Below are 14,109 nucleotides of genomic sequence, written 5' to 3' on the forward strand. Positions count from 1 at the left end.
GCGCCCCAAAACACAAATCTGGATAAAAGTGCAGGTGAGAGGAGTTTGACCCCTGTCTCTCAATCTTTGCGTATGAGAGGAAAGCGTGACTGTGGAAAAAAACATCAGAAACCAGAACCAAAAGTGTATAGCCCATTTTAGCCAAAAAAGCATGCTTTTGAAAATAATTATGAACAAAATGTCGAAATTGACAAACTAAGTCATCTAAGACAAACTTTTTATGACACAAAAAGTAGAAATTGTGAACTTTTATGGACGACACGACCAAGCACAAAAGTATAGTTAATTTATGATGTCCTGAAACAACCTTTACCTTAGACACTGTTTAATTAAGCAAACATCAAGGAAAACAAAGTTCAGTACAATAAGCCACATGCCAAATAATAAACTAAACTATTTTCAGCAGATACTCTCACTTTTAGCACACACTCCAGATGTCCATGTAAATATAACTTTATCAGCCATTATAAAATTAAATGCTGACATTAATACAAGTCATTACTTAAAATACATTAAAAAATAGATATTAATGACATAAAATTTCGAAATTATGACTTAAAAAGTGACTGACAGAAACAGAAACCAACTATCCCTTATTTTTGGCTTTTAAATCTGTTATTATTTAGTCATAACCGGCTTATTATGTCATAACTTTGACAGCATTTTGTAGAAATTGACATATAGTAATAAGTCATTTGTAGTGAGAGACAAAATTTCTACTTTCTAAATCTCATAACTTAGTGTCATATTTTTGAATTTTTATTTCATAATTATGACATGGCATGTTAAAATTTCAACTTTTTATCTCATAATTTCAATTTAGCATGCCATATCGACTTTTTCATAATTATGACTTGGTATGTACTAATTTTTAAGATTTACCAAAGCATGTTTTTTTTTCTTTTTCTTATGTGGCAGAAATGGGCTTCCCTAACTGTGTGATTTAGGTGCAAACATTCCATCGAACACATTTTGGTAGACAATCATGGTTTAATTAAAATAACAAATGTTTTGTTATATTCATAGAGTCAGATAATCTCTACAGAACACAGGCATATGATCAATGACAGTATAATTCTACGACAAACACAATGGTTCATAATGCAACTGTAGGTACAAAGGTTAAGGTTTACAGTGAAGTGCAAGATGGGAACTGCTTCTAGCTGCCCGACAGAGGCAGAAAAACACAAAATGCTGACATGCAAGTTTTCTTGCTGTCTGTCTTTTTCTCTGTGCGTCCACCGAGGACATTTTCCTTGATTGTGCAGAATTTTCATGAAAACGTTCCATTATACCAGGAGTTGTTTACACAGCCGAAAGCAAATTCTGCTACGTGCTTCTTTGCGGTGCACAGGGGTTCACTGTTTGGCAGCAAATGCAGTTGAGTTGAGCAGGGCAGAAGTGGACAGGCTCACTTTTTGGCAGCAGTTGCTTTAGCACGGTTGAGGCGTTCCATCAGAAGATGATCAGTGGTGGATGAGCAGCGTGACAGAACAGTACTGATCTCGGATTCACTACGCCTCTCGATAGCAGCCTCTGCGGCACCTTCCACATCCCTGAGTGACAGAGAATATTATACAGTGGCTCTTTGTCTTATTCATGAACTAATGTACACTCAAATTCTAAAGTTTGGGGTCAGTAAGAATTTTTTCTTTTTGAAAGACGTCTCTTATGCTCACCACGGCTGCATTTACTTGATCAAAAATACAGTGAAAACAGTAATATTGTGAAACATCATAACAATTTAAAAGAGCTGTTGTCTATTTGAAAACATTTAAAAATTTAATTTGTTGATTTGATAGCATTTGGTAACATTTCTTATTATTATCAACAGTTGTGGTGCTTAATATATACAGTATATTTCTTTTTGTGGAAACCATGATAATTTTTTTAGGATTATTTGCAGCATTTTCCTCAAATATAAATAGTTTGTACCTTAATAAATGTCTTTACTGTAATTTTTGATCAATTGAATGCATCCTTGCTGAATAAAGACCAGTTTACACAAAGAATGACGACGACTATAAATATAAATATATGAAACCTTACCCCACTGCAAGGTGAGCTTTGACCTTCTGCTCAGGTGTGACTTTAGAGACATATTTCTTGGCTTCATATTTGTTATGGTATTTAATGCACACCTCAACAAACGGCTGTAATCCAAGAAAGACAAAAAGTAAGATTAATTCACAACAATAATTCTAAGACAGATCAACAGGACATTAGTTACCAGATATCCAATAGGAGACTTTTTGCTTTTGGCAAATTTCTCAAGCTCTTCCCAGTCCTCCTTCTCAGCCAAAGCCTTCAACTTCAGCCACCAGAACCTGATAATAAGAAACACCTTCACTCGTATCATCATGACATTCACATTATATTAATCTTTATTTAGAGACAAGCATTGAAAAAGCATTAAAATCATTGAAAAAGATATATATATATATATATATATATATATGTGTATATATATATATATATATATATATATATATATATATACACCCCCCCCCCCCCCCCCGTTCATTTGGATTACACTCATATACCCAAGTTAACCCCCTGACAGCAAATATAACCACAACCATCCAATCAATTCCCCATGGACAAAATCAAGTCCCGCCCTACCTTTTTTCTTGTTTAAAAAACAGTTGCACTCAGATATGTGTCAAGGTTTTCAACGCCACCAGTGGGAAAGACAAACTACAAATCCTGTGAGTGAAACTATAGTTAGAAGGCACACCTCTTGTCAGGCACTCTGAAGTCTTTGTAAAGTTGTTCGGCGTGTTTGTGCAGTCCCACAGACAGAAGCATGGTCATAGTCTCATGAAGAGGGAATCCCACGAGTGGCTCACCCTTCTCTTCCTCTAGCTTCCTCTGAAACCGCAGCAGACGCATCTCATCTTCTGTGGCCTGAGAGAGAGAAAAAATAAGAAAGAGAGAGAAAGGCTAGAATTAGGCCTCTTGATAATACACAGATGTAATGTTCTGGCTACACAGACAATAAACTCTGGCCCAGGCTGCTAATCTGCTTGTATCAGAAGAGTCTGAGGTCTTCACCTTGGCAGAAAAATCATTCTTGGCTTTGTAGTACTCGTCCACCGCACTTTGTAAAAGAGCGATCCGAGCTTCCAATCTCTGCAATTACACAAACACACACACATTACATTTGTGTTCTTAGTAACAAAATAATAAATCTGCACAACATGCTAATACAACTACCATTAGAGTATGATATAATTAAGGTGGAAAGCAAAGTCGACAAACCTCACCAATTTGCGGAAATGGAGCCATTATAATTTCTTTAAAGGAGAACTCGGCAACTCTAGCGAACTCTAGTCACTTCTTCGCTGATTTTCCCTTTTGTTGTCGCATGTTTTCCCCACGAGCTCCCCCTACAGCTGTGGGGGGGCGTATATGTCACAACACGGTCGTAAAAAAACTCACTTGCGGCGGCCTCCTCCCCCTCTCTACCGCTGCTCATGTGCGTTTGTTTTGATCGGAGCAAGCCAACTGAATCGTGTGGAGCTATGTCTACCGAGGTGGGTAATCTGGTAATACATCATACATGCGTGTGTGTTTATGTTGAATTGCCATAAAGCGATTCGTGTTTCGCGCTCGTTCTCGTTCTCGTTCTCGCTTCTCACGAGACTTCCAATTTCTATTTTGCCGGGACGGTAGTCCCCAAGTTGCAAGGTTGGTTTTCCGCCTGGGAACGCTGGGGGGAGCGGGGAAAGTCACCAATATCACCAGAACAGGTTGTTTAACCATCCAAATGATTTCTAGACAGTTTTATTAAGTTAAAAAAGTTACCAAGTTCTCCTTTAAAACACTTCTGTCATTCAAATCATGTAAGTTAGAAAAAAATGAGAAGCTGCTGTAAAGATTTGTAAGCGCTTACCTTCTCTTTATAGCTGGCCTTTACGTAGAAATTGCCAAGTTCTTCATGATCATCATCTTGATTGAAAAGATCTTTGAGTGTATCCTGCTCCTGATGTTTACAGAACTAAAACATAAAGACATAAGAAACAATTCAGGTTTATGATAGCAGAATACAATGCATGGACATTATCTAAGTATAAACAGTGATCTCTGATGCTATAAAGTATTATTCAAGTACACTGTATGATTAAAATAATATTATAGTGTTTATTAATATTTTGCATTAGCTTTTATTTTCAGCTTCATTTTGATTTTAAGTTTTAAAAATGTTGTATGTTGTCTTATTTTATTTTATTAATTTATGTTTTTAAATATTTCTAATTAGCTTTAAAGGAACCGTATGTAAGATTGTGGCCAAAACTGGTACTGCAATCACTTTGAAATTACTGTAGAGCGGTGTAGGGCTGCAACTTCACTTTTAAATGACAATATCCTGGCCGGACTACTGTTCAGTGATATAAGTATTTGAAATGAACATGATTTCTTAATGTCGTGACATATCAGGGCCATTTTATGATGAATTGAAATACATTTCTTACATACGGTTCCTTTAATTTGTATAGTTCCAGTAATTTTAGTACTTCAACTTCAGCTTATTTCAGTTATTTGTCAAGGCAACATTTCTAGTTTCAGTTTTTCCATATGGTATTTAAATTTGATTTAACTTCAATAAAAAAAATAAAAAAACTAAAAGTTTTAGTTAACAATAACAACACTGTGGCTATATAAGAGCTGACATGAATTGTCTTGTTGAAAATTTTTCCTAAATAGGCAGTAGTAATGGTTCTGTCTCTGAAAGTGACATGTAAATAAAGTAACAAAATCATAGCCAATCAGAAGAGATTTGATGTTTAATACACAGCTATGAGCAGAGCGGTTTGGACCAATGAGATTTCATTGTAGGCATTTGTCACATTCACATCCTTAGCTTATAATTATTAAATAGGTTATTTATGATCCTCGTCATAAATAATGCCCATGGTTCTCTGGTCTGCAGCAGCAGGGTGTGTGTGTGTGTGTGTGTCATAGTATGTACCTGTCTGTAAAGGCTCAGAGCCACAGGTTGGTTCCTCAACATCATGAAGAAGTCTCCTCTGTTCAGCTCATTCTTCAGGTACATGACCACTGTGTACACTAGCATACAAGAAAACATGTGGGTAGGTAAACCATCTCGATGTATCCAGTAGTCAATTAAGAATGTGTGTATCTGTAACAGGGTTTTGTCTAAGTTTTGAAAGGATGTGAGTGTGTTTTTACCGAGGTCTGTGTCTCCACTCTCAATGGCTTTGCTCAAAGCCAGAGGACTCTTCTTCATTTTTAACAACAGTGGGACCTGCTCACCAGAGCGAGGCTCAAACTCCAACAACTGAACGACAGAGATCAACACAAACTGACTGACAACCCATAATATCAGTTAATAATAATTCTGTCTTTATTAGTGCATGGTCTGTGCATGCATGTACCTTAATGGCGAGCTCTGTGCGTCCACTCTCATATGCTTTAGTGGCGATTTCAGAGTAGGAGATTCCTGCAGCATCAGCTAGCTTCACACTCACAGCTTTTGCAATGACTTCATCTGATTCCTCCTTCTGCTGGACCTACGTAAACACACACAAAGGAAACAAACTTTTGAAGGGCTTCACTTGATAGGCACTTCTCTAACAAGCTTCCTTGTGTTGCATCGAAACCTCTCAGAATGGACTGAAATGTCATACAAGTTTTAACAAGTGCAAAGAAAGCCGTCTGCTTCTGCAAATGCGCTCTGGTTCTGTAAACAACAGCTGTGAAAACCCTTGATGTCTGTGGTTTTATAAAACTCATAATCAACAGGAGAAATCAATGTTATATTGAATGGAGATTTCAAAAGAGGACACAATTATGCTCACAAAGGCTACATTTATTTGATTAAAAAGACGGCAAAAACTGTAATATTGTAAAATATTATCACAATTTAAAATAGCCGTTTTCTATTTAAAATGTGATGGCAAAACTCAATTTTCAGCAGCCATTAATCCAGTCTTCAGTGTCACATGATAATAAGAAACATTTTGCATTATCATAAATTTTGAAAACAGCTGTGCTGCTTAATATTTTTGTGTGATCATTTTTTTCAGTATTCTTTGATGAATAGAAAGTTTGAAAGAACAGCATTTATTTGAAGTAGAATTTTTTTGTAACATTATTGTCTTTAGTGTCACTTTTGTGTGTATATATATATATATATATATATATATATACCCAAACAAATATAATATTAAATATATAATATGTATTAAATATAATTTAATACAAATACAATATATAATATATAATATTATACCATATTAATTGATTGTTGTTATTCATATTAACATTGAATATTAAAATAACAAAATAAATTAAATATTAACATTGAGTTCATTAACTTGGAATAAAAACATGAAATCTCTTTTAATAAATGCATTATTTTTGCATACTTTTTTTTATAAGTGAAAATATCACAACTGTGTTTTTCAACTTTTACAGGGATATTTTCAGAGATTCAGAGATCCTTCAAAAGCATAATAAAAAAGCGCACACACACACACCTTGTAGCAGGCCCAGTGTTTGAGTACTCGGCTCACTCCCTGATATTCTGGAGTCTTTAGATAGCGACAAACCTCAATAGCCAGCGGATAGAGTTTACGATACACCAGTCTGAGACAGAGAAAGAGCCATGACTTAAGATGAATAATCTGCTTTGTTACATTCATTTTAAAACTTTACTCATTTCGTCGGAAGTAATCACAAAACAGATCCCGGCAATGGAAGCAGACACCTGTTCAGCCTGAAATCATCTCACCTGTCGATGAGCACCTGTAGGGTCATCTGTTTGAACTGAGTGTGGGTAAGAGGAATGCCCACGGTATAGTCTCGGACTGCATTCAACACCCGCAGGTCTCTACACATGCTGACAAACTGCTCTGGAGGAAAATTACTCAAGAAGCACTTCCCAAATGAAGCCGCCTGCAGGGAGAATAAGAGAGGGGGAGATGCATCATAAACCCATGTTTAGTGTCATTCCTTCTGTAAATGAAAGGTCTCTCTTCCCGCAACAGTCAGCCAGTGTGGCTCACCCTCAGGAGTGTTTTCTGAGTCTCGGGTTCATGTTCATGTCCAGCGGCCTCCACACACTGCCTCACTGCCTCGCTCAGCAGACTCTGTTCTTTAATCTCTCTCAGATACTCATCTGCCTTCTGACTCTCTTTCTGCACACACAAAAGCCATTAGACACAACATACCTGTTGTAATTAGCTTTCACCATTAAAACCTTTTTATGTTGGCAAAACTGAAACATTTTGTCCTAATAGATTATCCATCTATTATGTATTAGGAAACTTTTAACATTTTTCACTGTGAAGACACCATGTCAATTTTTAATGTGTATCCAACATAGTCACTGTGTCTTACCTCATATTCTTTGTGTGCCTCCAGCAGTAATGCTCCAGGAGCCATTGAGGCAATTTTAAAGATCTCCTCACAAGCACCTGCAGAGAATCATGGGAAAATCAAATCACTCGTGGGCTAGTGGGACGTAGAGCCTTGCACCATTCATTATACAAAACCTTTCAAAAGTTTGAGGTCAAAAAATACTTTTTTCCCAGATGCATAAATGTGACAGTTTTATAATGTTACAAAATATTTCTATTTCAAATAAATGCTATTCTTTTGAACTTCCTATTTATCAAGGAACCCAGAAAAAATGTACTGTGCTTTCCCCAAAAATAACAAAATAAAACACTGATATTAATTTCTTGAGCAACCAGTCAGCATATCAGAATGACACTGAAAACTGGAGTAATGGCTACTGAAAAATCAGCTTTGCCACCACAGGAACGCATTACATATTTAAAACATCTTCCCGACCCCAAACTTTTAAACAGTAGTATACATTTTTCTCTATACATCTTCTAACCTGGGACCTCTTGCAGAAGCTCATGGTGCGTTCCACTGATGATCCGGACCCCGTCCAGCTCCGGCACCAGAATCGATTCATCGTCCAGGTGGTACTTAATTGTTTCTTTAGACTCTCCCACCACTAGGAGAAGCCCATCCCACATGACCACCACTGATGGCTGCTGACTCTTGGGCCTGCGACACCTGCAAGAAAAAAACATTACAAACTTGTCCTTAAAACTAAATGGGAGTAAAAATATAGCATATACAAAATATACATAAATCAAGCAAAGTGTAAAATGATGTCATACCAGGCCATCTGTTTGGGGGGAGTTTTGATTTTGGTGTCCACCTCGCTGAGTTTCTCCTGCACAAGACAACATTGATCACCTGATGCTGCTTTGTTGTGCAAAAGTATTAAGACTGTAATTAACACTTAAGACCAAGTAATTAACTAATCAATTAAAGCGGACATTTGCTTAGACAAGTTGCTAAAATTGTGACCAGCATATACAGGTCTATAAAATACATTGAAGTGATATTGCTGGATTTCACTTACCTTTAGGTTGGACGTGCCCATCCACACATGGCCAGAGTCAGTGATGAGTCCCAGATACTTATAACTGAATGAGACACATATGTGAACTATACTGGATGCTTCTGGAGAGAGACCTGGAGGAGTCTGACAGACAGACAGAAAGACACACACACGCACACGCACACCACAAATGCAAATATTATTTACCAAATTTAACAATGGCTGTTTTCACACTTGCTTGATCTGAAACAGAGTCCGATTCCAAATTGCACTTTTTAGGTACGAACTCTGGTACTTTTGTGTCATGCCACTGTGACTACTAGTTTCTCAATAAAGAGTTTTAAACCTTTGATCAAACTGACCAGGTCCAAAATAAATCACATTATTTTGATTTGGGACAAAAAGAATGACATTTTCTATGTGGTAATAAACTAGGCTACTCATTCCATGAAGCATGTAATACAATTTGAATTTTTTTTTAATGTTTCGCATAGAAGCCTCTTATGCTCACCAAGTCTGCATTTATTTCATCGAAAATACAGTAAACACTGTGATATTGTGAAATATTATTCCAATTTAAAATAGCTGCTTTTTATTAAAATATATTTAAAAATGTAATTTATTCCTGTGATGTAAAGCAGAACTTCAGCATCATTCCTCCAGTATTCAGTGTCACATGATCCTTCATATGCTGATAAGCTGATTTGGTGCTCAAGAAAAATCTGTTAATATCATCGATGTTGAAAACAGTTGTGACGTTTAATATTTATGGAAATCGTGATACGTTTTTTCAGGATTCTTTGATGAATAGAAAGTTCAAAAGCAGCATTTATTTGAAATATATTTTTTTTGTAACATTATTTATGTCTTTAGATCAATTTAATGTATCTTTGTTGAATAACAAACCCCAAACTTTTGAACAGTATTATAATATACACTAAGTAGCTCTAGAGTGACTGTTGAATGCTTCTGGACCTTGGCTCTTAAACATTTTTTTATTTATATAATATGAAACATGACATTTCAGAAGACAGCTGCCTATGATGCCGTCCTATGTTTCTGTTACAGTGAGTGAGATTGTCGGAAAGTGAGGAATATCTGTGTAGTATGAGTGTGTGTGAGTGTTCTTTACCACAGGTGTGCATGCTGTATTGTCTAAGATGAACAGTTGAGATTCATTAGCCACCAGCACTTTACATTGCCTGTCCTGAGTCAGGACTGCCCAGCATGTGGGCGCCCCCTGTAGCCCTGAAATAAAAAAATAAAAAAAGACCATTCAGGGTTAGAAACCTCAACCCTCGCTTACAGACCCACGTGGAAATAATGCATTATTTACCTGGAACTTCAGGTAACCGCCTCAGTTTTATGTCATCAATATTCGTGGCCAAAGTGAATCGCAAGGCACCTGTCAATATGGCCACCCCTGTCCCATACGGCGAATGGAAAATCTTGGTGTCCAGCACTTGACTCTGAGAAACTTCCTGTGAGAGAATCAATGCTATGGCTCAGTCATAAATTAGTACTGATTTAAAGAAACAATGCGTTATTAGAATAGAATAACGGATGCATCCTTTTGAAACCGTTTGCATTCTCACATTGCCCATGCTGAAGTGTCTCTTAAAGCCGCCAAAGAGATCATAGACAAGCACAGTGCCATCCTCCTGAACACACAGTAGGTCATCGGTCACAGTCCAACCCAACTGCTTCACCACTCCACTCTTCCACTGAGATACACAAAAAAAGAGAGAGAAGTTACTATACAGCATTTCTGTTTATAAAAGCAGTATTTTTATTAACTCATAGTCAATGCACACGATTTGTGGAAAAAATCTAATTGTGATTTTACTACTAAAAACTGTGACTGCAATTCAAAATGCAAATTAAAATCATTCCAGGTTTGCTGTGTTTGTAGTGCTGCACAATGACAATGAAATGATAGTAATAATATTAATTACTATTATTATCAATAAATACACATTTAAAAATTACTAAGTAAAAACAGTACAATAAAGTTCATTGGTTAACATTAGTTAATGCACTAACTAACATGAACTTTCAATGAGCAATACATTTGTTACATTATTTATTAATCTTTGTTAGTGTTAGTTAATACAAATACAGCTGCTTATTGTTTGTTCATTTTAGTTCACAGTGCATTAACTAATATTAATTTTATTTTAATCATTTATTAGTAAATGTTGAAATGAATATGAACTAAGATTAATAAATGCTGAAGTATTGTTCATTCTTAGTTCATGTTAACTAATGTTAACTAATGAACCTTTTTGTGAAGTGTTACCGTAAAAACTAAATAAATATTATTATTATAATATGTCGATGTAAAATAAAAAAATGTGTATTTAAAAAAATAACAATATAATAATAATAATAATAATAATAATAACTAAAAAAAAATGTTTCGCTTCTCTTTTGTTGATAAGTGCTTCTCATTACATTTTCCCCAAACATCTACTGAATGGAAATATCAGGACGTAGTGTACAGTGTATGTTGGGAAGATGCCACAAGTCAATGTGGTAAACAGTTAACAATATTAAACCTATTAAATTCTAACAATACTGTCATCATTACAAAATTAATGGCAAGTAGTGTCGGAAAAAGGTGGGCGCATGTTGCATTCCCAAGTGCACGTTAAAGTGACCAAAACTCAGAGTAGGAGTTCATGTGGAGAAGCATTTAATGCAAACCGAGCCGCTCTGAGACGCTGGTGGAAAACTGTGCAAGAACACACAAGTGCCATGCTTCACTTCGAAAACACAGCGCATATACTGTATAGTCGCAGCCTTTGCAGTTTGATAAAGTTTGTGAAGACATCGTGAAGTTTCATGCATCCCTGCTGTGCCACTGTGTGTTCTTACTGGAAAACTGGCCAGAGGCAGTCCTGAGGAAGAGTAGATCTCTAACTGAGGTCTGGCACTGGGAGAGCGTCGGATGCGCCCCTTTAGGAGAGCTGGTAGAGAAAGAAATGTCATTCTCTTTGAATTTCACAAAATAACCATGTACTGAGAAATAATCTTACTCAACAACATTCAGCTGGGCTGATCTCACCCAAAACTCACCGATGGGACCTCCATATGGAGCTGCAGCGACCAGACACTCTCTCAGACCATCTTTCAGATTCCAGCCCATCTCATACAATTCAATCTTTCTGTTTCAGGAAAAAAAAAAAGCAAAGGTGAACAGGGTTAAAAATAAAAGCATATTTGCACCTGCTATGACTGCTTTGCTGGACAACACAAAGCCAGGCTAATACCTTTGTCTAGTTAAAAACAACCCATGCTTTCAGGCAAACCTTCTTGGGGTTTTGTCCTCTGTAGAGGACATTTGTTTTTAGTCAATTTCTCTAAGATCAAACATGGCACATTTTTAATATACTTTAAAGCAGAGATCCTGACATCCACTAAACATATCATTTCAGTCATATGTTTAGGGGATAGAAATGACAAATGTCTGGGTTTTTGACTGACATTACAGTTCAAAAACATAAGTTAAAAAGCATGGACAATATTTTTTGAATGTGATTTATTTTTTACATTGCTTCTTGTAAATAAATATCTTTAGGAAACGTCAGTGTTTTCAAAGCAGTGGATGGAAGGCTACTGAATGGAAACTTCAGGATTTTTTCCTATTAAGTTCAAACAATAGTCACTATTGCAGTATATAAAGTTCATAAAAAAGGATATTATAAAAAATAACTTGTTTTGAACATATTAACATAAATGGAGTAATAAATTAGTAAGTAAATAAACCATTACATTAATAAATAATTCAGTATGGCCTATATTTAATAAAATAGTCGAGAACAAACGTGTGAGGTCTTGTTCGTGTATTTAGTGGAAGTTGAGATTTCTGTCAAACATTTAATTAAACAGATTTTAAATGCTGGCACTGCAAATTTATATATACTAATCTGTTCATGAACATATATATGTCAATAATTGCTTTTCAACACATTTATTATATCATTGTTGCAGAAGTCTGATAGTTTGCAAGGAAAAAAAGTGAATGAAAAGCATCGTTTTTGACTGCAGTTGCATTGCCTTCATTTTCGAGATGCCCATAAAATACGAATAAAATAATTTAACCATAATCAGACCAATGCGGTTACAGTTCGGTTATATAAAACAAACTAAGGTATTTGTTGAGAACAGTCGCCTAAACACATTTTGAGGAAACAGGCAGTTGTGCTGCTAACTAATTCACTGCCACTCATGACAGCTGTCACATGACCCAAGTGACAACTCATAACAAACTGCAAACGTCCCGTTTAAAAGCTCCACTGTACCTAAATGAGCAGGTTGAGCATCTGTGCAGGGTAATGGTTTCATACACTCACATTCTGCACCATTTAATAAGCAGAATGATTAAGCTGTTCTGTTATTTACCTGTAAAAAGCCTCGCCCAAAGGGTTCCAGTTCGCTGTGACAAACGCCATGACCTCCTCTCCTGGTGAAACGTTGCAGTCTTTTAGTTTATGATAATTGTCCGAGTTAGCGCTGCATTATGATTAATTTTTTTTATTGTGTTGTTTATTTCATTCTCCCTCGCCCATCTCTTCCTATCATCTTCTTCTGTTTCTGTAATGACGTTGATCAGAGACTAGCGTCTATGTTTGGCGCCTTCCAGTGTTTTGGAAGTGGCACTACAATATATAATATTCATGTATTACAAAACAATACTTTTTAAATACTTTTTAAAAGCTATAAGTTTCTCTGTGCAGTTATTTATGTAAACATTATTGTCCTTTCTGCTACTGATGCACGTAGACTGCATTGTCACGTGGTATGTTACTTTTCTCAGCGCTGGTAAGAACGGGTCAAGTCGTTTGCATTACATTACAAGGCGATTTGTAAGACAGTTACCACTTAACAATTATTAAAAAAGCGCTTCCTTGAAATCCCATGCACCCCTGGAGGAAGAAAACCTCATTCAACAGCAATTTGCCGCGCAATGACTAATGATTTACGGTTTACCACATGGTGTCGCTGCTCCTCCACACGTCACATCTCTCCAGCTGCACCACACCTGATATGAACACCTGTTGTGTCGTTTGATCCAGGAATGGACAGAAGAATGCCGCAGGTGTGTTGGCTCAAACATACATAACATCAGGAACCAGTCTGGGCTTAGCCATTGTCTTTTTTTTGTTTTTGCATTGAATGGATCTCTTTGAAATGCAACCTCATTCAGCTAGAATGTAGCAGGCTGTAATCATTAGGACTTTTGTGGTGGGAGATAACATGCCGCTGTTGAGCGTCTCAAAAGCGCATCATTGTTAATATTACAAAAACAGTCTTGCTATAATTATGCTCTTGTCTTGTGAGGTTGGGGGTTGACTATTTAACTGTCAATCAAATGAGACCACTGGGAGTATATTTTGTTTTCATCAAAGAGCACAAAACAAATTAGCTAAAGGATAAAACGTTTATTGACAATAATACATTTTTTATTACATTTTACATTTATATTATACATTTTTATTATTTTGATTTAATAGGTATATACCTTATTGTTAATTTTATCTAGGATGTGTGTGGCTGGGAGCTTAAAAACAATAATAGTAATGCAAATGTGTGAATCATTCTTTAAAATTAGCCACATTAGAAAAGATCATATACATTGAATCATATAAACATCAGTGCAAGCAAACTTTGTGTTGATTCTAAGTTGGAACAACCATTATTGCTCCTGAGTGTGAGTT

General features: G+C 36.1%; 1 protein-coding gene across 2 annotated transcripts; it reads right to left on the reverse strand.

Moving 5' to 3' along the window:
* Positions 1–311: 311 nt before the first annotated feature.
* On the reverse strand, positions 312–13,417 carry vps16 (VPS16 core subunit of CORVET and HOPS complexes). 2 transcript variants are annotated; one of them, XM_081380677.1, is made up of 23 exons: positions 12,794–13,410; positions 11,468–11,556; positions 11,267–11,358; positions 9,985–10,113; positions 9,726–9,870; positions 9,522–9,637; positions 8,411–8,533; positions 8,163–8,218; positions 7,871–8,055; positions 7,366–7,442; positions 7,032–7,163; positions 6,758–6,921; positions 6,504–6,612; positions 5,400–5,534; positions 5,194–5,302; positions 4,973–5,070; positions 3,896–4,000; positions 3,055–3,132; positions 2,738–2,907; positions 2,231–2,327; positions 2,050–2,153; positions 1,392–1,556; positions 1,231–1,351 (listed from the first exon to the last, which is right to left on the reverse strand). In XM_081380677.1, the coding sequence occupies exons 1-22, from the start codon at positions 12,841–12,843 to the stop codon at positions 1,412–1,414; spliced, it is 2,508 nt and encodes an 835-aa protein (XP_081236803.1). In that variant the 5' UTR covers positions 12,844–13,410; the 3' UTR covers positions 1,231–1,351; positions 1,392–1,411. The 2 variants fall into 2 exon arrangements, with proteins under 2 accessions (XP_081236802.1, XP_081236803.1); XM_081380676.1 differs by having other exon boundaries at positions 312–1,556; positions 12,794–13,417.
* Between the last annotated feature and the right edge of the window lie 692 nt (positions 13,418–14,109).

This window comes from Scardinius erythrophthalmus (genome assembly GCF_964197995.2).
Source record: "Scardinius erythrophthalmus genome assembly, chromosome: 12".
NCBI lineage: Eukaryota > Metazoa > Chordata > Actinopteri > Cypriniformes > Leuciscidae > Scardinius > Scardinius erythrophthalmus.